Here is a 26,034-nt window from a genome sequence, read left to right as displayed (position 1 = left end):
CCATGAGGAATTTGAGGATGGTGGTGGGGGGAGGTGGGAAGCTCATGGATGCTTGGATGGTATCACTGAGCTGCCCCCGCAAACGTGAACTCGCCTCTCTGAAGACTTGCTGTTAGGGGAGATAATGACATGTTTTTGTGCTGAAGCCATGCTAGGCAGGTGTTCTGTGAACTGCAGCTGAACAAGTTCTAAGTGAAACACCATTCCTCTCCACGGAAGTAGGTAGTGACCATTAGGATGTGTATCTCTTATAGTATCTGCTGTCCCAGAGGGTGTTATAGGTCCTTAAGTGTTAAGTATAACACCAGGAGGGTCCTTAAGTATAGGACCTGTATTGTACCAAACTTCTTACCTTCTAGTGTTTGAAGGTAAGTATTTTGGTACAATACACGTCCTACACTCAAGCAGGTTATTTCATCCCATGTGCAATGGAAGAAGCAGCGATCTGCTGCAATACTGGAAGAGAAACCGGGAGAAGGGACTCAGCCATACAGGGACACTGCATAACGAAACAGCTTCCCATGGGAAGTGGGGTAATTCCCACTCTGCCCAATGTCTGCCCTACCTGCTGTCTTTAGCCTACGCCTGATGCAGGGGTGACTGCATCACACTTTATCAAATTCCCGAGATTCTTTTCAAAATCTATAATAAGAATTGAGTAAAATACATATAATGTTTGAAATGTGAAGGTACTTAGGGAAGTGTATAGTCTTGGATAAGAGGGCTGCATTTGGTCACGAACTTTCAGGCATCTCCAATGAATTGCAGCAGGTAAACAAAAACATCATCAGGCCATTGTCATGTTCCCTAATGACATCAGTCTACTGTCATGTTCACAGATGAGCCTAGAAGAGGCTCTGCAGCGAGACTGGACCCCCAAGGCAGCCAGGAGCAGCCCTGTTTACTGAGAGTTTCCTGTAGGTGAGGACTGAGCCCCTTCCTGCCACAATCTCATTTAATCCCAGTGTCCTGAGCCTTGAGTGGCTCACCATAGAGGGAAACTGAGGCCCAGAGCACTCCGACCCTTTCAGTAACTTGCCTGAGGACACACACCAGTGATCTGGACCCAAAGACAGACAGACTTGCCGTCCCCAAAGCTGGGAGAGTGATTTGTCATTCCTGATCCCATTTTCACATACATAAAAATAAATGTTGAAATCATGCTATTTAATGAACAACTGGCATGGGCAGGTCCTCACTTAAAATGAAGAAATAGGCCAGGTGCAGTAACTCACACCTATAATAACAGGGCTTTGGGAGGCCGTGGCAGGAGGACTGCTTGAGCCCAGGAGTTCGAGACCAGCCTAGGCAACATGGTAAAACCCAATTTCTACTCTCTCTCTCTCTCTCTCCATATATATAAAATACATTTTTATAAATATAAATACATATCTATATTAAATATATATATACATATATATACACACATATATACAAAAAAAATTCACCAGGCATGGTGATGCACACCTGTAGTTGCGGCTGCTCAGGAGGCTGAGGTGGGAGGGTCACTTGAGCCCAAGTGGTAGAGGCTGCAGTGAGCCAAGATCGTACCACCGCACTCCAGCCTGGATGACAGAACCTGTCACCCTGACTCTGACTCAAAAAAAAAAAGGAGAAATTCATTTATCCATATCAAAAAGTGGGGGTAACATAGAAATGCCACCCACTAAGTCTGACATGAATGGTATTCAGATAAATAAAAGAAAAACATACAACTTTACTGTGAAAGTTTTATTTATGTGCTTTTTTTAGAGTAGGCCAGCCCACAGTCAACTGTCTAAACCCAACAGGTTGCCTGTGCCCCCAGCTGGCAAGGGGGGGTGCAGATCTGGGTGTCTCCTTAAAACTCTGCACCAATAAACACAGATCTTAATCAGCAGAAGGCAATTTTCTAGTATAACTGGATTCGTCATAATACAGCCAGTTTCCTGTTTTGCCTGTGCCCAGTCGACACCAATAAGCCTCCAATTTCAGCTGGGGTATCATCACAAAGAGAAGGCCAGCTGCCCTGATCCAAGTCCTGTGGAGACACGGCTTGGAGGCCACCGTGCCCACAGCCTGCTCTGGATCCCAGCACAAGCCAGCAGCACATCCCACCACGGTGGGTAACAGAGCAGCTGAGCAGAGGGCACAGGCAGGTCCCGTGCACGATGGATCCTGATCGGCTATGGTGTGGCAAATGACAGCATCGCTGCCTACCACTGGCATCCCCAGCCACCAGCGGCAGGCGGCCCGAGGTCAGCCCTCCTCCCGTCTCCCCACGCGGGATCTTCACAGCAGCCCAGGAGACAGGCACCCACATCAACCCCAGAGTAGGAAAACAGGAGACCCAGGGTTTAACAACCTGCCTGAGTGAGTCAGGGAGGTGGGGGCAGAGCGGTGGGGACAGAGCGGTGGGGGCTCTGCAGTCGGATAGTCTGACTCAGACCCAAACTCTTAACTACCATCTGAGACATTTTAGAACTTTTTCAAAAACAGAACACAGGAGAACAGCGTGCTGGGACCAGGCAAATACAGGAAAAGCCTCACTGTGTTCACACCACCCTTGTGGGGACTCGGAGCACACACCTCATGTTAAAGACACAGAGGAGTCTTCAGAGGGGACATCCTTTAACCCAGAGCTTTCGCAGACTCAGAGGAGCTCCATCGAACATGGAGGGGAGCAGGAAGTGTGGCTGACTCACTGTCTGCAGAAGGACAAAAGGGACTGATAAAAAACTCAGGCTTTTGGCCAGGCACGGTGGCTCACACCTGTAATCCCAGCACTTCGGGAGGCCGAGGCAGGCAGATCGCTTGAGGTCAGGACTTTTGAGTCCAGCCTGGCCAACACGTTGAAACCCCATCTCTACTAAAAATACAAAAATTATCTGGGCATGATGACCAGCACGCCTGTAATCCCAGCTACTCAGGAGGCTGAGGCAGGAGAATTGCTTGAACCCAGGAGGCAGAGGTTGCAGTGAACCGAGATCGCATCACCGTACTCCAGCCTGTGTGACAGAGCAAGGCTCTGTCTCAAAAAAACAAAGCAAAACAAAACAAAAGTCAGGCTTTTTTACTTTTTGTACTTTCCCAGGTAGGGGACACAGCCTGTGGAAAGCAGGGCTCAACAAACTCCATGAAGAGCCAGACAGAAACTACTGTAGGCTTCAGTCACCATCGTGTCTGTGGAAACTCTCAACCCTGTCGCAGCAGCAGTAAAGAAGAGAGAACGAGTAAGTGGATGGATGTGTTCCAATAAAACTTTATTCATAGACCTTGAAATTAGAATTTCACGTCATTTTAGTGTCATGAAATATGATTCTTCTTATTTATCACACTTTTTAAAAATGTACCAGCCATTCTTAGCCCACAGGCTGCACAAAAACAGGTGGTGGGACTGGAGTTGGCCTGTGGGCTGGGGTCTGAAGCAAGCAGGTCTCCTGCTCCAAGCAGCACTTAAGTCACAGGGAGACACGAGAAAATACAGCTTCTGTGCTCACCCTCCCTCTCCCAACCCCGAGTAAGTTACCTGCCAAGAGAGGGGAACAAGGTGAGAGAGAGATCTGCCCTATTCCTCCCGAGGAACGTCCAAGGAGAAAAATAAAAGAGGGGCCAGTCCTCAATGTGTGTTTAATAAACTTTTAGCATCATCAAGCAAAAGGTGCAGTAAAGTATTTTGGTTCCCAGGAGACGATGCTTGCTCTTTAGAGACCTGAGCTCCATTTCAGTCTCCAGGGTGTTTTAAAGCCAGGTAGAGCTGTGTTCCCAGGAGGAGGCTTGAGTTTTGATCGCAATCTGTGCTCCTTTCAGCCAGAAAATAACCCGCCCATCTAGAAATGCTGTTTTTCCCACTCACCACTGTGGGCCAATGGGTTTGAGGCTAAGGCTCCCAGAGGAATTCCCAGGGTTGAGGCAAGTTATCCTAAACCAGTGGTTCTCAAATGGGGGCAACTTTGCCCCCAGGGTACAGTTAGCAATGTCTGGAGATACACTTGGTTGTCAGATCCTGGGGGAAGGGCCAGGGATGCTGCTAAACATCCTATAATACACAGCACAGCTCCCAGCAGAGAACTATCTGCTTAAACACACCAATAGTGCCCAGGCTGAGAAACTGTACACTAAACGTACTAAAAAGGGGCGCTTCCAAGTTCCAGAGGCGCAGAGATTTCTGGGTCCCCCCTTCCATCCCTGCTTCCCGCCAGTATATTAAGATAATTAGGAGCTCAGGGTCTGAGTAGGCATAAGGCAAGTAGCTTCATTTATCGTTTCCTCCTAAAGGAAATGACCAACCAGTGCCTCCATCCCATAAACATTTACTAGCCTGGAAGGTTCTGAGGCCCTGCTGCCATTTTTAAGGGCTTCTCTCTCAAGAAATGTTAGGTCAGGTCAGTCAAAAACTGAAACTTGAGAAGGGGGAAGATTGGGGAATGGAGTAGGGGGCATTTTACAAAATTCAGGACCAAGAAGAAAATAGAAAGATCTTTCAGATCTGCTCCCACCCTACCCCCACTTTCTTGACCATAAACAAACAGCTGCTTTATATCGGGCACCTTATGAATGAGGAAAAGAGAGTTTTAAAGTTCTCAGGGCACTGTCCTGTGGGTTTTTCTTTTACTCGCTGAGTCCCTGTCGTGTTAATGGGTCTGTAGATTGATTCGTTATTGGCCTTCGGGGCATCGTACTGAACAGGCTCTGGGACTGGCTCTCCTGCCCCCAGCCTTGGAAATGGCAGGACCACCACAAACAGCAGCTGGTGGCTGAGCTCGTGGACATCCATGCACCAATAACAGAGAAATGATGAGAGCTTGCATCATAGTTGCTTCCTTTAAAAAATAAATAAACTTCTTATTTTAGAATAACTTTATAAGAACATTGCAAAGCTAGTACAGAGAATTCTTGAGTACCCTTCACCCAGTCCTCCCAGGGTGAACATCTTCCACAACCACAGGACATTTGACAAAACCAAGACGTTCACGTTGCTGTGTAACTGTCAATTCGACTCCAGATTTGTTTCAGACTATACCAGTGTTTCCACAGATGTCCTTGTTCTGGTCTAAGATCCAGTCCAGGACATCACATTGTACTTTCTTTCGGTTCCTTTTTTTTTTTTTTTTTTTTTTTTTAAAGACAGAGTCGCTTTGTCATCCAGGCTGGAATGCAGTGACATGATCTCGGCTCACTGCAACCTCTGCCTCCCGTGTTCAAGTGATTCTCCTGCCTCAGTCTCCCAAGTAGCTGGGACTACAGGTATGTACCACCACACCCCACTAATTTTTGTATTTTTAGTAGAAACAGGGTTTCGCCATGTCGGCCAGGCTGGTCTCGAACTCCTGACCTCAGGTGATCTACCCACCTTGGCCTCCCAAAGTGCTGGGATTACAGGTGTGAGCCACTGCACCCGGCCTCTTTTGGTTTCTTCTTATTAAAAGACAGAAAACTTGACAGAAATAGGTGAAATTTACTTGAAACTCTCATCACAACTATCCTTTCCCTCCTCCCCAGGGGCAGCTCTCACCCTGAAGGTAGGGAGTCCTTCCTGCACATGTGTCCACAGTATTACTGCAATGTGTATGAACCCACAAATAATACATTTATAATTTGAGTTGGTGCCCTGGTGTGGGAGGTTGGGGGTGCCTGTGTGCGTAATTAACAAACGGTTACATCCTAAACATCCTTCTGCTACTTGCTTTCTCCTTCTGACACTGTTTCCAGTCTACATTGATACAGTAAAAAAATAAAAAAATAAAAAAAAGAAGTCCCTGCTGGGGTAACTCCATTCCATATCCCCTCCCAGAGCTACACCTGCTTCTCTCTCGAATCCCCTGTTCATGCGCATTTGGATTCTGGGGACTTTACAGTATTACAGACCATACACAAAGGCATGCTGGCACATACGGAAAAGACTATTTCTGTGGTCTTTTTTATATGGCATCTTGAGGAATTGCTATTAAAATACCAATCTCTGGCTGGCTCTGGAATTTCCCCATGGAGGGGGTAGGGGGCACATGTAGGTGCCCCCCACAGGCACTCAGGGCCCTCTGCCCTGACAATTATTTTTAAACCATAAAGACCGAGGAGAGGGAAGGTATCACAAGCAGGGTGGATAACAGAAGGGAACGGTGTGTGCCTGCTTATCTCTATGTCACTCATCAGAACACGGGACCACACAGTCAAGCCCAGGGGCTCGGCTTCTGTTTTAATGGTCTCAACATCATCTCCTCCACGCTCCCCACTCCTTATTTGATACCCCACAGTTCAGGAGGAAAGAATGGGTAGCTCGACACCCAGCAGGAGCTGGACAGACATATCGGCCCCGTACTTCCTAGCTGTGCATGTTTGGGCCTCTTCGGCGTCCTCCTCTCTAAAATAGAAATGACACTGCTTCCCTTGCAGAATGCTGAGAGAATGCAAGAGGGCCCCAGAAAGATGGCTACTCTGAATCTATTGCTGCTACACAGAAAGATCTTAGCCCTCTGAGGTCTACAGTCCATTTCAGTGATGCATTTAGATGATGAAGGGGTCTCTGACTTTAATGTCTAGATTCAGCCATGCAAGATCCTGCCTGGACTAAGAAATGTCTCTAGGGGGCCAGGTGTGGTGGCTCATGCCTGTAATCTTAACACCTTGGGAGGCTGAGGCGGGTGGATCACTTGAGGTCAGGAGTTCAAGACCAGCCTGGCCAACATCATGAAACCCCATCTCTACTAAAAATACAAAAATTAGCCGGGCATGGTGGCAGAAGCCTGTAATCCCTGCTACTCAGGAGGCTGAGGCAGGAGAATCGCTTGAACCTGGGAGGCGGAGGTTGCAGTGAGTGGAGATCATGCCACTACACTCCAGCCTGGGGGATAATGAGAGACTCCATCTCAAAAAAAAAAAAAAAAAAAAAAAAAAAAAAGAAGGAAGAAGGAAGGAAGGAAGGAAGGAAGGGAGGGAGGGAAGAAAGGAAGGAAGGAAGGAAGGAAGGAAGGAAGGAAGGAAAGAAGGAAGGAAGGAAGGAAGACAGAAAGTCTCTAAGGCCCAGGAGAGAAAGCAAGCAGCTCTTCCATTGTGGACAAGATTTCATGGCAAAGTGATAACCTGCACCTTCCAGGGAAACACCAGCAGTCACCTCATTAGCCAGGAGCAGAGTAATGCTCCTTAATTCTCTAGGTAGTGAACTGGACAAAAGCTGAAGCTTGCCCTTGCTGAAAGACAAATCATAAACAGGGAAGTCATTTTACAAGTGGGAATGGAAAGAGATGTTATTCTTGTCAAACCAATTGAGTACTTCAGTGAGATGGAAGCTTCCAGAATATCAGTCTCCAAAATGGAGCACAAGGAGGGAGGAGGCAAGAGGAACCCATTGGGAGGCAGGGAAAGATACATTACAATTATAATTGTTAAGCAAATTCCAACTGACAATCATGGGAGTTCACTAGCTTCAACAAAAATATATGACAGGTAGGGTTGAAAAATGAAGGTCTGGTTTCAGTAACGCACCCCACAACCTACTTCTCACATTTCTGTCTTTGAATCTTGTAAGAGATGCTTCAGCCATGATAGCGTGGTGTCATCCGTGCCATTTCCTGGACACTCTCTGGTGCTTTGCCTTTCTGAGCAAGTGGTGGCATCATCATCTCCTTGCCCACCTTGGGTCAGGTTTGGCCACATGGCCCACTTTCACCCATGAAATGTGAGCAGAAGCTCTTTCAGGTGGAAGAGTAAATTCTGGGGTACATACCCTAAATAGAAATAAGTTGTGGCTGGGTGAGGTGGCTCACACTTGTAATCCTAGCACTTTGGGAGGCTGAGACGGGTGGATAAAACCTGAGGTCAGGAATTCGAGACCAGCCTGGCCAATATGGTGAAACCCCATCTCTACTAAAAAAATAAAAAATAACAAAAATTAGCCGGGCATGGTGGCAGGCGCCTGTAATCCTAGCGACTTGGGAGGCTGAGGCAGGAGAATCACTTGAACCCAGGAGGCAGAGGTTGCAGTGAGCCAAGACTGCGCCACTGCACTCCAGCCTGAGCAACAAGAGTGAAACTCCATCTCAAAAAAAGAAAGAAAGAAAGAAAGAGAAAGAAAGAAAGAAAGAAAGACAGAGAGAGAGAGAGAGAAAGAAAGAAAGAAAGAAAGAAAGAAAGAAAGAAAGAAAGAAAGAAAGAAAGAAAGAAAGAAAAGAAGAAAAGAAATAAGTTGTACAACTACTAGTTAGGATAGTTTGTACTTCATAAAACATACACAAAAATAGAAAATGTTGAAGTTAGAAAGTCACTTCCAGACAGAAATATTAAAAGCCAAGGCACAGCTCACATTGTCTTTCCTTCTGGCACCTTATTCGTGACATTCTGAGGACCTAAGCCTCTCCCAGGGACCCTGCTGCCACCAACGTGCAGAACTCCACACCGCAACCCTGAACCCATGATAGAGCTATAACCTGATACAAACGAAAAACAAACTTCTGGGATTTTTAACCCACCCAGATTGTGAGTTTCTTCACACGCAATAACTTCATGTATACTGACCAGATGAAGGGTCATCGAAATTTGGGACCAGGCCTTTAGATCAGTAATCCTAAACTGTCAAATCATGATTTTGAAAACATCAAAGAACAGTCCCTTGCCTTGCAAATTTTCACGACTGCAAACTTAATTAAATTATGTTAAAATTTAATTAAGTTTTAATTAAATGTATATTAAGATTGTTAACAATTAAAATTAAAATGATTCATTAGCTAAAATTTATATTAACACCAAAATTTTGTATTGCTTTAGCTTTAGTGTCTCCGACTTAAATTTCTATTTTTGTCTATGTTTTATGAAGTACAAGCTATCCTAGCTATCCTGCAGTAGTTAGACAACTTATTACTATTTAGGGTATGTACCCGAAAAGGTAGTAGTGGGAATTGGAGATCAAAAGCATTCAGAAGAGACTGCTTAGACTGTCTTCATGCCATACGTGCACAGAAACAACCAATATCTGAGCACCTTCTATACCATGAGAATTCTGCAAGGCTGTGCATGGGCGGGAGAATAAGGCTGTCTGAAAAAAAAAAAACAAAACAGAAAAGTGTCCTTTATTGAAGGCCAAAACACAAGCCACCAAAAAAACAAAAAACAAAAAACAAAAACAAAAACAAAAAAAAACACACTTGCCTGCCTTTGTGTGTGTAAGTTGCCAGGGGGATGAGTACTTGGACCATTATATGCCAACTGTCATGCTAAGAGCTTAGCTTTTTTTTTTTTTTTTTTTTTTTTCATGTAGTCCAAACTACATGAAAGCAGAAGAGAGGCTGGAAGCACAAGACAGGGCAGGCCTAAACCCAGTGCTTAGAAACATGTAAGTTCTCGATTTTGGAAATGGTGCAAGTTTTTATTCATGACCACATTTAATTAAGCCAGGCAACGAAAGACTGAAACTTGAAAGCTACTCCAGGGAGATAAAGATGTGATAGAACACGTGACTTCAGAGATGCAGGGCAACCTAATACTTGGTAAGTCGGATTTTCCAAACAGTATAGAAAGAGTTGAAGGGAATCTACGGAAAGTCTTGAGCGAGAAATGCCACCCCTCAGTATCTGGCCCTGGAGACATTCTCTTTCGTCCTCTGGTCTCCAGAGGCTTCTAAACACGCTGAATTCACACAGGGCTTTGTTGTTGCAGCCTAACCCCAGCTGCGGGAGCCTTGGGCAGCCTTGCACCTGCTCCAATAAAAAGTGGGGAAGTTGTGCAGTTCTGTTAATGAATGCTTTGGGCTTGTCACTCCCTTGAAGGGAAAGACAATTTGTACTTTGACCGTCTTCCAGAAAGGAGTGGGAAGAAATACTTCAGTAATGTGATTTTTTAAATTAAACATTTTATTTTGAAATTAATTTTTAATTCAAAGTTGCAAAGGCACTACAGAGAGTTCCAGTACACCCTCTCACTGAGTTCCAGTTTCCCAAGTAGTAAAATCATTAAATAACCATAGACGCTAAAATTGGGGGAAAGATTCAGCCTTAGACTCTATTCATCCTCAAATAAGTTTGGTGCGTTCATTCAAATTCCAGTGATCTCTGAAAGAGGGAGGCGCGTGCATATTCACACTCTGGAGATCCTTTTTTTGACATTTAAAGCAACATGGGCAGTTTAATCTCAGCATTTTAAGAGTAAGTACTTAAAAACTGAAATTTGGACTAATATACCAATGTAAATCTTCATCTGGCCAAAGCAGTAAAAACAAGAGCTACCATTTGTTGTACACCTACTAGGTGATGGCCTCTGCACGTGAGTGATATGATTTCTGTTTCTTCAGAATCTGTTGAGGAAGAGATTCTATTGCAGCCTTTATAAAACGAGGACACAAATGCAGAGATGTTAAGTAAGTTGCCCAAGGTCACACAGCTAATAGGCAGTCATCGTGGAAACAGACACATGGGTTTAGGCTGTGTCTAAAGAGAATCACTGTGGATGCCGTTCCAACCTCCCTTGCCAAGTCACACCCACTGCTGTCACCAAGAACTTCCGTTACACGGCAGTGAAGCCCCCAACCCCTCACTCCATATATCACCCAGAATTAGCTGCAAAGTGTCAGGAGACTTGGCCAGGCAGCCCCAAGCATCAGCGAGGGCTGGAAGCCTTCACTGTGAAGCCCTTTATAGAAAGCCGCGGTTGGCAGCCCCCGCTCCTGCATGGGAACAAATTAACATTGGCATTCCAAACACAGGAAAGGAAGGAAATTGGAAACACAGTTTATACTTGGCCAGCCCTTTGAAATACTGTACCATGCTACCGACATCAATTAATGAAAAGCAGGGTTGTGTGAGAGGCTCTGGTTTGGAAATGCATTAACACACGTTCAACATGTTTGCACAGGAACCGGATTATAAGCACCCTGGCTCCAAAACAATAAAGCAATTACCCTAAAGCTGGTGCTCTCGGAGTTGTCATTAATTCAATCCACTCCACGCGGATCAGCACAGGCTTTGCGCGGCTCCCCACCATGCCTTCCGACACAAATGTTGAAAAGGCAGTACTGCACATGCTCGCCTGAGTTTCGCGTAAGTGTCAAACTTCATGCACTCTAATATCCCCCCAAATCATAAACACTCCACTTTGGAGAGGGAAAAATACGCAGCAGCCGCCCTGGTATTCCCTGGCATTGCCGTTTCAGTTCGGGTTTGAGCAAATTTTTTTGCCGGGGAAGCTTAAATGACCTATCTGTTCCATATTAAGAAATACCAAGTCACATTTTTTTGTCAAATATTATTTGTCGGATGCCATTTGCTGCGAAAATTCAATCCCAGCTTGAACACACAGCTAATACCAAACGGTTCACATAATAGCCGCGGTCGTACATGGGATCATTTGCAGTGAACAAACCCCCCTTCCTCTATAAACTGTTTTAGGGATTGGAAAGAAAAGCATGTGAAGCTCTGGAATAAATAAAGCACCGTGCCTTGAGCTGCCCAGCGCAAATGACCCTTGCAGACGGGGAGAACAGGCTCAAAATGACCCGAGAGCAAGTGTCCCCTTCGCAATTTTGTAAGAATGCTTCCAAGAAAGGATTTTAGATGATGTGGGTAAATCTCACTGTTTCTGATCTGCAATAGAAAGAACCGGCTCACTTCTCTGAAGGACCAGCATCCCCAGGCACTGCCTCTACACACACGTCCACCTGCATCTGGAATCCAGGATCCAGGCAACAGACATCACGGTTGTCTCCTCCCCGCTCCTGGTGATGTCATCTCCTCAGCTCAATCCCACGTTGATCTGGGATCCATCAGGCTGGAGCAATTTGAGTGTGTAAAGCTAAATGTGTTATCATTTTCACCACAAATTAACAGTTTCTATGTAAATATTGGTATTTCCTCACCCCATGAAGGCGAGAGGAGGCAAAATGGCACCGGCGCATTTGATTTAAACTAATTAAAAGCAGAGGGTTGTGCAATTCAATATATTGATTTTACCAGTGGGACTTAAATCTTTTATAATAAGTGTACACAGCTGCAGTGCTCTCCCACCACTATGCTGTAAAGGCTAATCCGCACATTCCTTCTGACGATAACATGACAGGTCCCACACATCCCCGCCTGTGCCCTAACCCCAGTGACAGTGTCAGAGTGCATTAAGGTGAAGCCTTGCAGTGGCTTGCCAAGAAAACAGTGTGCCGACAGCCCCCCAGCTAAGCCTGAAGAGTGAGCGTGAAAGAATTCATGTGGCCAGAAGCATGGTGCAAAGGGCTCCCCATTCAAAATATTCAGCCGGTTACATGGATGGGCAGACGGGGAAGGGTGGAGATGGGGGAGACTTGGGACACGCTGATTCTTGCAATGGGCCAAATATGACCTTACTAAATGAGGGGGAGATATTAAAGCGATAGGAGTGATCAATCAACTTAGATGGGACTCTCCCTGGAATGAAGTCATCACTTGTCTCTGAGTTCAGCGGACATGTGATATTCGCTCACATCACAGGCATTCCGGTGGTCAGAGGATCGTGCACCAGCTGTGTTTATCTCGGCCAAGGCTTGATAGCCTACTACGCCATGGTAAAGCCCCAAACTGCAGCTTGAGGGGGCTGCATCTCAAAAGCAGTTTCTTCTCTCTGTGCATTCAGAGAGTCATCCCTCTTGTTGCCCTGAAACTGATTTGCAAATAGGCCATCTCTGTTACCCCTTCCATGGGGACCGCTCCACTACCGAATGACAACCCTGGAACCAAAACCAAAAACAGCCACCCAGGCTGGCATCCAGGTTTCAGCCTTACCCTGCCTTGATTCCAGAAGGAAAATACATAGAAGATGAAAAAAGTTCAAAGCTGGGTCACATACATGCTTGGGAAAAGTGGAGGAAAATCTTTGATTTATATAAGCAGGAAAATGAGGTTTAAAAGAAGTGATTTTGAAAGGGTTACGAAAAACACAGCTGTTGGTGCACTCCTATAGCAAAGGCGCTCTGCAGAAAGAAAGAAAGAGGGGGGAGCTGTGTGACATCTATATTAACCTTTGGCTGCTCACCAGTGAGGGCCGGCGCTCCGAGTGCTGGAATGTGGAACAGCCCCTTCCAAATTTTAACACAAGCCAGGTTACAGCTGCAAATGCCTGCAGTCCACGCTCCCCTTTGCGAAGCACTCCCTGAAGGAAATTTTTAAACTGTAACAGAATCTTTTTCTAATACTCTACAGTGGTAGGGACCGCTCTTGAGGGGCAATGGGAGAGGTCTTAATGCCAAACACTTGTCAACAAAAAGGACAGCCAGATGGCATAAAAGCAAAAATCAAACTGCACAGCCTGCTCCCTGCTCTTCAGCTACAGTAACAAAAGCCACTTTCATAGGCTGACTCCAGTAATGATAGGTTTCCAACTTTCTCTTCTTTTCAATGTAGCTTCAAAGATTACACAAATTTCATGCCTTCATTACCTGGATCAGAGATAAACATGCTGACTTCCACTGCCCTAGTGCCAGCCGGCTACTTTAGCAGATCCCTGACAGAGCTGCTGGGTCTTCCCAAAGAAGGAACGGCAACGGGCTACGGCTCGATTCAGTGGGCAGAATCGCCATTGCCTGGGGATTATTTAAGAGAGGGTAGCTGTTTTGAATTCCAAAATTAAGTCTACACAGAGGAGTTGGGGTTGTTAATCCAAACCAGTTTACAAATCTTGCCATTGAACTTAAGGGGCCCAGGCTGGGAAGATGGGAGTCTCACTCAGGCAGCTCAGCTCACATTGCCCAGGGCTTTATGGTACAGGCTGGGCTTTGTCATAAGGTGCAGCCTTTAGTCCTCATTCCCACCACCTGGTTTTGTCGTAAATTCCCCTCTAGTTTTCCCTCTAGTTTAGATCCCGCTCAGCCTGGCAAAAAAGTTGAATTCCAAGAACAACTTACAGGAACAAAAACCAGTTTGGCGGCAGACAGAAGGAAGAATAAACGCACCAGGTCTGCAAAAGCCTTCAGAATTCAGGCAGGGGTCCCCCAGCGTACGCAGGCCGCCTGCCTGCAAGACAGCAGAGCTATGCAGTGCAGGGGGAAGGGGCAGCAGAGGCTGCCAAGATCCTCACCCATGCCCCACCCCCCCAGACAAGGTCCCACCATAATAATAAGGAATGGTTTGATATGTGCTAGAGATATTTTCTCACTCTTCTGTAAATTGTGAGAATAAACTTACCTTTAGAAAACTGAATACTACAGATCAACATGATTTGCAATCCAAGGAAAAACAGTATAGCAGTGTTCTTTCTCAGCAAACTCAGTGGCCAGACAAGTCTGCTACACCTCCCCCCAACCCTCTTCAACCCTACTGCCACCCCCAAGTCCCTCCTATGGAGAAATTCCAGGCTACAACAGAACAGAAGGCACAGGCAATTTATTCCCGTGCTGCTGCTTAGCAGAAATTAAAGGCCAACATTAGAAGCATCTACAGGAAGCGTCTTGCCAAACTGCAGCCCAGGTCTTCACCTAACTAATGACCTCGAGTTTAGGGACAGAGAGAGAAAGAAAACAAGGTCAGTGCACTCTGTTAAAAGCCACTCTGCCATCTAATTTGGAGTGATGTCCCAGAAAGCTAGACCTGAGAAAGTCAGGGTCCCACAAAGCCCAAAGCCAGCCTGACTGATTAAGAGGCTCAGACAAGCCGGTCTTTGTCCTTTCAAGATGAAAGAAATGGATTGAAAGGTGTGTGTACAGCCAGAGGAGGAAAACCACCCAGCTGTGGCCTTCCCAAACAAGTCCCAGCTTGCTCCTGCCGCCATGGGGGAAGCAAATAGCCAGCACCAAGGTTCCCAGAGGCACCCTCCGAGCAAGCTGGTCTTTCTCTGGGGGACAGGGAGCCCCTGGGGCCTAGCCCACACCGCCGGCCCATAAGCAGTGGCAGCTTTTTTGCTCTTGGTTTGCAGGGCCTTCTACAGAAGCCGGAGATTACAAATACCTTTTTAATGACCCCAGCCAGGCTCTGAAGGCAGCCGCTGGGATCTGCACATTCAGTGGGAGTCCAGGGTACCCAACAGAATGGAAGATGCCATAAATCCCCCACCAGAGAAAGGGCCTTGGCTAACCCCAGGCTTCAGGAGGGCGACAGAGCTCTGCGTTCATTATTTGTGTGTATGTATTTGGAATTTTCCTTTAGTTTTTGGTATAGTTAATAAATACGCATTGTTTTTTTAAAAAAATCACCAATACAGAAGTGCAGACAATGAAACATTAGACCCCAGCTCCCACTCCCTAAGCCCCAGCTGTGCCCCCACCTCTCTAGCCCTCCAGTAAAATCTCTCTCCAGTTCCTGGTGTCTTCCTCCAGGAGGACACGATGATACACAAAAGCATACATGCAGGCCACTCACCTGCACCTTGCTTCTTTCCACCTCATGCATCTTGGAGATGGTTCTAAATCAGGTCATATGTTGCTGCTTCCCTCTTAACTGGCTGCTTAGTATAATTTAAACTTTCTTGAAGGTATTTTGGAATCTAAACCTCCCACCCCTTGCTCGCTGAAGCTTGGCTCACTAGCTGGATTTGGTTATTAAGTACAGACAATGGCCTCCCCGGGAACTCCAGGGACCTTATCAGGAGGGGGAAGCATGAAGGCGGATCTGCGCTTCCCCGCGCCCCCAGTCCACGCCCCAGGTGCCCAGCGTGGGGCTTCAGTATCATTATTTCCATGTTGACACAGCGCCCGTGGGTGTGAGTTTGCTGTCTTGACTTGGTTCGGGTTTTCGCAGCAAGTTACACAAGTAGAATGAAAGCGCTCAGGAAACAGCGCTATCCGGGCGTGTTATCTCGGAAACCAAATATTTGATCATCAGTCCCGCAGAGCGCTGCCGGGGGTTAGTTTGAGCAAGTCTGGAGAATGAGTGCGCGCAGACGGAGGGGGAGCTCCCCGGCCCTCGCCGCAGCCCCAGGCTCGCGTCCCCGGGGTCGTCGCGGCTCCAATCGTAAACCGGGACCCCCAGTCGCCCCCGCGGCGTCAGCTCGGAGATCCCGCGCAACCCAATCGCCAAAACCTGTGGTTTGCGCGCCACACGTGATAAATGCTGAAAATGGATTCTGCCGGCCTGAGACCTACCACTAAATATTTAAAATAGAAAACTAGAGGCAGGGCACTGTGGCTCACGCCTGTATTCCCAGCACTTTGGGAGGTTGAGGCAGGAGGATCACCTGAGATCGGGAGTTCGAGACCAGCCTGACCAACATGGAGAAACACAGTCTCTACTAAAAATACAAAATTAGCCAGGCGTGGTGGTGCATGCCTGTAATCCCAGCTACTCGGGAGGCTGAGGCACGAGAATCGCTTGAACCCGGGAGGCAGAGGTTGCGGTGAGCAGGGATTGCGCCATTGTACTGCAGCCTGGACAAGAAGAGCGAAACTCCGTCTCAAAAAAGAAAAAAAGAAAATAAAGAAAATAAAAGAAAGAAAAAAAAGAAAAAATAAAAGAACGCAAACTAGCAAGCTCCCCAACTCCAGCCAAGAGAGAATGGGGCATCCGGCGGCCCGGAGAGGGGCCCCAAGGCGTTCGGAGCGCGCGGTAGGCTAAGGCGGGCGCACCACTAGGGGACAGGTAGGGCTTGTCAGGGCGGGTAAGGGAGTGCGACGGCCGAGATGCCAGGGCCAGGCAGGGCTGAGAGGGGCCCAGGAAGGGCGGGAAGGCAGCCTCGCCGGGAAGGGCCCTTTACATCCAGGTAGCGCGAGCCGCGCCAGCCCAGGACAGCTCACATGACCAAGCCCCGCGCTTTGAACGGCCGGCGCCTCCAGTCCCAGAGATGCGGCCGGCGGCGTAACATGGAGGGGACTTCCGAGGATCCCTCCTTCCCAGTAACCCCCACAGGCCCACCGAGCCCAGCGCGCCAGACCTGGAGGCGCACACAGCTTGGGAGCCATAGGGCCGTGGGTGGGAGACCCTCGGGCAGGCACTGCGATTTCAACCAGGAGCAGAAAGCTGGGCGGGCTGTATAGAAGAAGCGGCTCCCTCCCTCCCGGTTTCAAAGTGCCCCCGAACAGACACGCGTACCCCCGCCTGCCCTTACCGAGGTTGACGAAGCTCATGACCATGTCGGCGTCGGTGAGGAAATGGCTATCTTGCAAGCTGGCCAGAGGGGGGCCCTGGGTGCTGAAGACGGCCTTGTAGGGGTAGGAGAAGCCCTGGCCGCCGGGCCCGCCGCCCTCCTCCACCGCCATGGCGTTGTACAGGTCCAGCATGAACATGGGCGCCGAGTTGTGCTTGCCCTGGAGGTGCGGGCGCGGGCGGTGGGGCAAGCCCAAAATGGAGAGGATCTCGCGCTGCATCTCCCGCCGCTCCTGGCTGCGGAGGCGCCGATGGATGAAGCTCGAGTGCACCTCGTTGTCCAGGCTGAAGTCGGCCAGGGCGGAGCGCAGCAGGAACAGGGGTGCCCAGAGCGCCACGAAGCTGTGCGGCGCCGCAGCGCGCAGCGAGCGCACGTGCATCGCGCCGGCTCTACGCGCGACCCGGGCTCCGGGCTTCGGGCTCCGGGCCCGCACCGCCCCAGGTGGCAGAAGGGGCAGGCGGCCGTTCGCGCCGCTCGGTCACTTGCTGCAGACGGGCCCCGCTGCGCCCGCGCCAGACATGGCCCCTCCCCGGCCTGCCGCGCTCTGCCCGGACCCCCGCCCCCTGCTGGGTGCTGGCCCCGGGCCCCTCGCCCCGCACTCGCCCGGGCGCACCGCCGGGCTTGGAAAGCAGCCCCGGCGAACGAAGAGGCGAGTGAGGAGGCGGGCGCGGGTGGGAGGAGCAGCCAGCAAGCCTAGGAGTCCAGAGAGCCAGTGCCGGGGAGGCAGCGAGGAGGCAGGCGGGCGGGCTAGCGCTCCTTCTTCCCGCTCCTCTGGCGCTCTCGCCCTCAGGCGGCGGCGACCCACCCTCTTCCAACCTCTGGCGTGGAGAGCAGGGGCCCCGGGGCGCTCTCCCAGCCTTGCGCGCCCTGGATCGCACAAGAGGCCGCCTCTGGAGCGCCAGAGTGGTACACGCTGGGGCCTGGGCGGAGGACGAGGAGGAGGACGGGCTTCAAGGGGCCCCTCCCGCGCCGGCGGCCTCCCACCTGCCCTCGGCCCCGCCCTCCCCCTAGCTGTGCCCAATGGGTTCATTCATTCCCTCCAGAGCGCTCGACAAATGTTTACCGAGTGCCCACGGGGTGCCTAGAGCCTGGCGGGACGTCGCGGGGATGCGGCTGGAGGAATCCAAGCCGGCCCTGCCCTCTTGGCACTCGCGGTCCGGACCAGGAAGGCGGCCCGAACGGGACCGGTGGGCTGCGGGCCGCGGTGGGAAAAGTTGGGGGAGCGCGGAGGTGGCGCGGAAATAGAAGGCTTCCTGGAAGCGGTGACCCTTGAGGCGGTCTTGCCCCTCAGTCCCCGTCTCCTTTTAAGCCAGCCACGCTGACCCCTCCGCGCCTCTCTGAACCGGTTGCCAGCTTGTCTCTGCGCTCGCCATTCCCTCCGCCTGGACGGCTCCCGGCTCACCGCCTCCCGCCCCCCATCAGACCCTGCTTTCTCCCAGAGACCTCCAAGACCTGCCAAGCTGAGGTTGTTTCCTCGCCTCACCCCCACGTACATTTGTTTTCTTTCCTGTAATTTCTCTTGCTGTCTGGAATTGTTGTTTGAGTTACTCCGTGCCTTCTTTATTGCCTTCTTATCCCCGCTAGACGCCCAGCGCACTGAGGCCAGGACCAGCGATCTTCTCCGCAGCTCTGGTGCCCGCAGTGCCTTGAACCCAGCGCCTGGTAGCCACTGTGGCTGCGCAATCACGATTTGTTGAGTGAATAAGTGAACTTCGTTTGAGCTGGGGGGTTCTTCCCACTTTCTCCTCTAAGGGGCCCTGTATCTTTCCAGCCACCCCTCAGCCTGAGACCAGACACCCCAGCCCCACCACTAGGGGTTCCCATCAGCCCTCCCCGTGGCAGTGCCTGGGGAGCCAGCCGCTGGTCTTCGCATCCTCTTCCCCTCCAAGGGTCTGTGCCTGAGACCTCCCCATCAGCCTCCTCTCCTGCCTCTCCTCATCTATTCATCCCTCAATCAATACTGAGACATGCACGCTGTCACAGGGAGTCCCCAGACCACTCAGAACCTACTGGTCCCTCTGCCAGTGTGGGATCTCAAGGGAATTACTGCACCCAGAGTGGCAGTGAGGGCAGCAGGGTAAAATTTCATCCTGTCTCTTTCCCCTGCTGGGGCTGGGTGAGAAAGGATCCCCAGAGGGGCTCTGGGATGAACTGGGAAGGGCTGAGGTTAGGGAAGCGGGTGGGGGCAGGGGGGTTGTCTGGGAGGGGCTCTGGCTAAGCCTCACTTTGGGGCTGTCCTTCCTGGAGCACGAGAGCTGGGGAAGAGAATTATGGTCTTCGACAGTTTTCTGGAGCAGAAGTAGTTTGGCCAAGTGGTCCTCTGGGTCTCCCTTGGGGGCTTTTGGACTAGATGGCAGCCTGAGGAGCCACATGGGTAGAGAAAGGGGAGGCCAGAGGCCAGGCAAGGAGCAGAAAGATACCAGCCTGCAGGTCCTGGCCATTTACACCCAGGCCCCAGGCTGTGAGATGGAACAGGTTCCGAGCCCCCATGCCAGCCTGCAGGTCCTGGCCATTTATACATAGGCCCCAGGCTGTGAGATGTAACAGGTCCTGAGCCCCCATGCCAGGGAGGGGCCTCTGCCCACCCACCAGGCAAGGTCCTCAAACCACCCCCACCACCTGGTCTTCATCCATTCACTCCTTCCTTCAACAGACAAGCATGGAGCACAGGATATCAGGTGGGGAGCTGTGGGGCCTGCAACCTGGACAGTCGTACAGGGCCCCCCAGCTCTCAAGGGCCCCACACTTGGTTTCCTACTCTGGGGTCACCATATGCAGTTCTAAATCACCTATGAACAAAGTCCCCCCTGCCCCGTATTAATTTTGCACCTGACCCAGATATTACGTGGCCAGTCCTGGGGCCAAGCACAATGCTGAGCAGGAAGACACGGCCATAAGCGAACCCACATGGCGGACTCCATCAAGGAGCCGCGGCCTCCAGGCCAGGGAAGCAAAGCAAGAGCCTCAAATAAGAGTCAGGGACTGGAGGAGAGGCAGGTCTTGTCCATCACTCTCTCTGGAAACAATTCAGAAGCCAGGCAGAGGAGGACATGCAGGAGGGAGAGGGAAAGGTGGGCATCGTGGTGTGCAGGAATCCTACCCCAGGGCCACTGGGGAAACTGCAGTAGTGCCACAGTCATCCAGGATCCATCTGAGAGTGTGCAACTGGAGAACATGGGTCACTTCAGCCTGTGATAACTGACAGGCAGTCGGGGGGGCGGGGGGAGAGGGGGGGAGGGGCAGATAAACAAGTGGAGGTGATGGAGGGTGGGGAGGGGAGCTTTTGGAGGAGATGCCACTGACCTGAGTTCTGAAAGACAAGAAAGAGACAGGCTTTTCCAGGGAAAGGCATCCCAGGTGGAGGAATAGCAAGTGCTTGAGCCCTAAAGAGAAGGGAACAGAAACCAGGGTCAGTCCCCAGCCCTGCATACACCCTCCAGCGCTGGCTTGCCAGGGGCAGGCTACGCCACCTCCAGTGCCAGCAGAGAGAAAGGAGGTCACTTTCTTCCAAAGTCTGAAATAACAAGGAGCCAAAGCAGCCCTGCCCTTCAGCGGTAGTCTCTGCTTTTTATCTACTCTCAAATCTTTTGGAGGGATCTTCACAAGCAGGTGAGGCTGGGGGCAGGGGCAGCAGGTCTCGGTGCTACAATTTACATATGAAACAACTGATCTGTCAGTGTCTAAGCAAGGATTCTAGTTTACCCTTCTTTGTGCATCTCACCTGAGCCTATTCTGAGCCTGGCACACAGCAGGTGCTCAATTAGTACCTGTTGAATGAATAGTAATAAGCACAGCCAACACCTAAAGAGACCGGTTGACTGAGGCCTGACCATGCAGGCGCCAGTGCAGGCGCCAAGCTAAGGCATCTCCCAGATCCCTCACCCCAGAAACCCTTCCTCCGAGATGCCACCTTTTCTCATGCAAGAGGGAGAGACAACATGCCCTTCATATCCAAGACCTCAAGAGATAAGGTTTCCTCTGAACTCCCACAAACCCCCATTTAGCCTTATCTTTCCTGTGATCCACGCTGGGGGAGGGGGTCTTTCTTTTCCCTGTTTCCTCCCCCAGAGGCATCCCCAAGACTGCACCAGCCCCTCAGTGAATGCCGAATGAATGAATGAATGAATGAATGAATGAATGAAAACCAGCAAGCACGAAATATCCATCTGGGAGTGCATTCGATGCCAGTTTGGGAGCTGAGGCCACCACCAGAAAAGGCTTTGAGATTGCTGAGGGCAAATCTTGTGTGGAGGAGGTAGCCTGGGCACTGGAGCCTGCCCACCCACATTCACACTCCAGCTCTGTCTCTTCCAGCTGTGCACCATGGGCAAGGGACTTAACCTCTCTACAGCTCAGTTCCCCCATCTGTAAAATGGGGGACTGATAGCGCCTGTCTTCTGGGATCGCTGTGAGGTTTCAGAAGTTAATTCATGGAAAGAGCTTTGCACAGTGCCTGGGACACAGAGAAAACCCTTGATAAATGTTACTATGTTACCATCTGGATGAAAAGGAAAATACGGTAACAGAAAAGCCTCCTGAGTTACAAAACAACAACAAAACTTTTCATGATGATCTGCTTTTTGGCCAAGCAGAGAAAAGCAAATGTATCCTGACTCTGAGAGCAAGAGCAAAAGTACCAGAGCAAAAGAGAGAGCGAATGGAAAGGAACATTAGAGATGAAAGGTCATCACTGCATTCCGATCCTCACATTGTGCCCAGGCCCACCGCAGGCCAGCCGGGCCCAGGGACTTCCCTGGGGCCTATCTCATTTCCCCAGCAGCTAGTCCCCCACCCACACACTCCCAGTTGTGGCTCCCCTGGCCAGGGCACCCAGCACTAGGCTCCAGGACCGTAATCCGATCTGCCCCAGTCTGCTCCACACCTGGGGCCGCCTTTGGCTGGATGAAAGATGGCCTGGAATTGTGAGGGGTGTTATTGTGTCAGGCGGCCCCGGCCCAGGGTCCGTGCCCCTCGCCTGCTGGCCTCCCAGTGCTGGGCCAGGAGTTTTCATTTCCTCCATCATCAGTCACATCTTGCCGAAGCGATTTTGACCAAGTCAGCGTGTCTCTCTAAGGCAGTAAAAAGAAGAAAAGAATTCTGCTGACACACACATTGTTCAGCGAGGTGGGGACCTCATCTTCATCCATCTGCCCTAGAGGAGGTTCGGCCGGCCCTGGGGCTACCTGGGGAGCACAGTCAAGGAAGCCAGTGGGCGGCTCTCTCTGTCCACACCACCTGGCTAAGGCCAGATGACCTGGACCTCCAACCCCAACAAGGAATAGAAGGCCAAGAGCCGCCTCGTGCACAGGCTTGAAAATCCTTGTGTGCAGAGAGGTGGACCCTGCAGAGGAAGTTATTAGAGCACACCTGTGGTGAAATTTTGTCTCCCATGCAGATCTCTCATTGCACGGGAGGCTTGGACTCCTCACATTTGCCCACTCTGAGATTTTCTTTGCACAACTTTAAAAGCAGCAGAATGAGAGACTAAACGTCTTCCATCAGTCTTAAATACACATGGCAGTGGCCACAGTTCCAAATGGAAAACACAGACGACACACACACTCTAGAGAAAGCTGATACCATGCAGGATTTCTAGGATCTGGAAGCCAGCTAGGGGGAAGCAGTGTTTATTATTATCAAGGCTGTATTTCTTCCTTGATTGGAGGAAGTCTGGTATGGTTTTGAGCACTAACTATCCTTGGTTCAGCATTAGAGGTAGCCTTTTCCTCCTTCCAAAACGTGACAGGGAGCGGCCGACCTGTCACCTGTTGGGAGCACTTGCTTCTGCTGGACACCTGCTAAGCCTGCACTGCCCAAGCCCACATCACCTGCAACCCCTCACTGCATGGAGAGGCTAGTTCTGCTCCTCACATGGCAGAGAAGGAGGACCAACGTCCAGAAAGCACCTTGCCCAAAGTCAGACAGCCAATCTGTAATGGAGCCAGGATCCAAAGCCACATCTGTCTACACAGCACAGGCCTTTAAGCATCAGTGAACGTTCAGTGACCTGAGAGCAGCCCCTTCCTTCCTTGTTTTAACGTAAAGCAACACTTCTCCAACCCAACTGTGCATATGAATCCGCTGGGGGTCTGCTAGAACACAGATTCCCACACAGCCAGTGTGAGTGGGCTGAGATTCTGCACTCCTCATCAGCTCCTGGGGGCTCAGAGGCTGTGGTCTTCAGACTGTATGTTGATGATCAGGGCTCTAGATTTCTGAAGTTACAGCTGACCAACTGGGGCTTCAAATTAAAACTTCATTATCTGTGATTCCGGCTGTCTTTTTAAATTAACTCATTACTTCTCCCAATTACCTTGTATTATTTTTATTAGTATTATCCCCATTTCACAGATGAGGAAATTGAGGCTCAAATACTTGAGGGAACCCGCCCGAAGCCACACCGATGGTGAATGAATGGTAAAATCAGAATTCTGACACCGGCTATCTTGTTCCAGGACCTAAGTCCTTAAACATTGAGGTACACCAAAACACAGGGTTTGTCTCAGTCCTGGATGGACCTCCCAGTGCCCATGGAGGCCTTGCACACAGTAGATGCCCTATCAGTGTTTGAGGAACATACCTCTGAGCCCGTCTTCAATTCCTCCTTTATTGCAGAAGTCACGCACTCAAAAGCCAATGGGCACCTGCCACGTAACATAAATACAGAGATGCAATGTGAGGCCCAAGGAATATTTCCCTTCCTCTTAATTTAATGAAAGGCAATCATGAGCACAGACGCAGCGACAGGTGGCAGGAGACACTGGCCTGGATAAGTAAGGAGGGGTGCAGACTGGGGTGAACTGGAAACCACATGCCCATGGGTGATGCCATCCAGAAATTTGATTCCAACATCACCAGATAGTTCTAATTTTCCAGAGAAGCTAGAAACTTGAGTTTGAGTGGTGACATCTCTCAATGTTTATCTATTGGCAACCAACTGAACTCGTTTTGGTCATTAGACCAAAGAAGACACATCTACCAGTCAGATTCGATGAATCTGGTTTGCCCCTGGTCTCATAAAGGGCTCTGCTGTGTCTGGAGGATGTGCCCAGACTCCCACAACCCATCACCCAAACCAAAGGACCACCAAGGATGGTGCATTTCAAGACAGCTCCATTGAATTCATGATTTGAGGACTACTGAGCCAGTGGTTGAAAAGGCTGGAACTGTCGGCCCCTTTAGGCAAACTCTGACCCTAACCTTCCCCAGAGTCCCTTCCCAGCAAAACTCTGCTGTTTGGCCCCTGGTGACTGATCTGATAAACTCCCCGTCTCCCCAGAAACATCAAAAACCAGAATTCCATCTGCAAGAGCAGGAGTGAGGGTTCACTGCTCCTGCTTTTCAGCATCTCCCTCCTCCCAGCTAGATCTGAGCCCTCTCTTATGGTTGAGGATGCCCCATCTGGTGAATATCCAGAAAAGCACTGTCTCGCCTGCTTTGCAGCCAGAGCCCTGACAGGTGACCAAGTTTCAGTCAGTCAGAGGCACCGACCCCAGAAGCTATCAGCGCAGGCCCAGACCATTCTGCAGAGTGATCTGGGGCCGTGTCCCAACTACAGAGCCCCGAAGCCTGGTTCTCTGGCCCTCCCAGGGGTTCTGTGAGCCTCTAAGATCCTCTAGTGGACTCCTTTTCTGCACCAGCCTGCCCAAGCTGGTTTCTGTTGCCTGCAGCCAGGAGCCCTGCTGGATACAGCACTGGGGAGCTGGAGACGGCATGGCAACCATGTCAGTTAAAAGGATACAGGCCTTCTCTTTTGTTCCGCAGCTAAAACTTTTGGTCAAGGAAGTTTTCCACACAGGCTCGACACAGAAAATAGAAACAGAGCTTCTTTGGTTAAATAGGGCAGGGGAGGGACTAGGGTCGCCACATTTAGCAAAAAAATATAGGGTGTGCAGTTCAATTTGAATTTCAGATAAACAGTGAATGAATTTTAGTATGAGTATATCCCATTATATTGGAGTATATGTATTAAATATACTCATACTGAAATTCACTCGTCATTTATCTGAAGTTCAAATCGGACTGGACACCCTGCCTTTTATCAGATGATCCCAGCAGGGGCCCAGAGCCCCCAGGCTTGGTTTCTTTTCACTACCATTTTCTCTGCTCCCAGGGTTTCAGAGAAAACACTTTGGAAGCCCACCTAATTTGAGACCCCTGCCTTTTCTCCTTCTTCTGCAAAGATTTCTTCTGTTTTCTTTTTTTTTTTTTTTTTTTTTTTGAGACAGACTCTCCCTCTGTCCCCAGGCTGGAGTGCAGTGGCACAATCTCACCTCACTGTAACCTCCGCCTCCTGGGTTCAAGCAATTCTCCCTCCTCAGCCCACCAAGTAGCTGGAATTACAGCTACTACGTGCACTACCACACCTGGCTAATTTTTGTATTTTTAGTAGAGACAGGGTTACACCACATTGGCCAGACTGATCTTGAACTCCTGGCCTCAAACAATCCATCTGTCTTGGCCTCTCAAAGTGCTGGGATTACAGGCATAAGCCACTGTGCCTGGCCAAGATTTCCTCTGTTTTCCTCAGTGGAAATGTCCCTTCTTCACTGTCAGTCCCTGTATTTCAGGTTGAACTATCCTCTTCTCTAAAATTCAGGTGGGTACGTGACCCAGCCTGGTCAATCAGAGATGCACGTGCGATAGGTTCAGGAGTCATGTGACCTAATCTAAGTCAGTGAGATTCAACTTTAGAACTTTTGCTGGAACTACCAGGAAAAGGGGTCTTTCCTCCCACTGGGGTTGCTAGGTCAGCGGCTGCTGCTGGCAGTCATCTTCCCTCCCTTCAGGGAGAGCCTGCCCTGTGAGAGAAGCCACAGGACAGTAAAACAAGAGGAGGCAGGAGACCGACAGCATCAGTGAGTCCCTGGAGCCCACTATCCCTGAAGCCAGCCCCACCCAGGACTGTTCAGCTTAAGCCATTGTGTACTGAGTTTCCAGTCCATTACAACAAAAGTCCTGCAGACATGTGGTTCAATTCCTTCATCTTGAAGACAGAGAAATTGACACCCAAAGAGAAACTGTTGAACCCAAAGT

The 26,034-nt window shown here is 50.0% G+C and overlaps 2 protein-coding genes across 2 annotated transcripts in view; one reads left to right on the top strand and one right to left on the bottom strand.

Moving 5' to 3' along the window:
• BMP7 (bone morphogenetic protein 7) overlaps positions 1 to 17,909 on the bottom strand; it is a 99,744-nt gene extending 81,835 nt beyond the window's left edge. The window contains exon 1 of the mRNA XM_050745289.1: positions 16,960 to 17,909. Within this exon, the coding sequence (XP_050601246.1) occupies positions 16,960 to 17,377 (418 nt within the window). The 5' untranslated portion in view covers positions 17,378 to 17,909. The remainder of the gene's footprint in view (positions 1 to 16,959) is intronic.
• Positions 1 to 26,034, top strand: part of RBM38 (RNA binding motif protein 38) — a 493,989-nt gene that overhangs the window by 329,699 nt on the left and 138,256 nt on the right. The window lies entirely within an intron of this gene.

Source organism: Macaca thibetana, chromosome 10 (assembly GCF_024542745.1).
Source record: "Macaca thibetana thibetana isolate TM-01 chromosome 10, ASM2454274v1, whole genome shotgun sequence".
Lineage (NCBI taxonomy): Eukaryota > Metazoa > Chordata > Mammalia > Primates > Cercopithecidae > Macaca > Macaca thibetana.
Note: the sequence above shows the minus strand (reverse complement) of the source record. Positions and strands in the feature narration are given on the sequence as shown.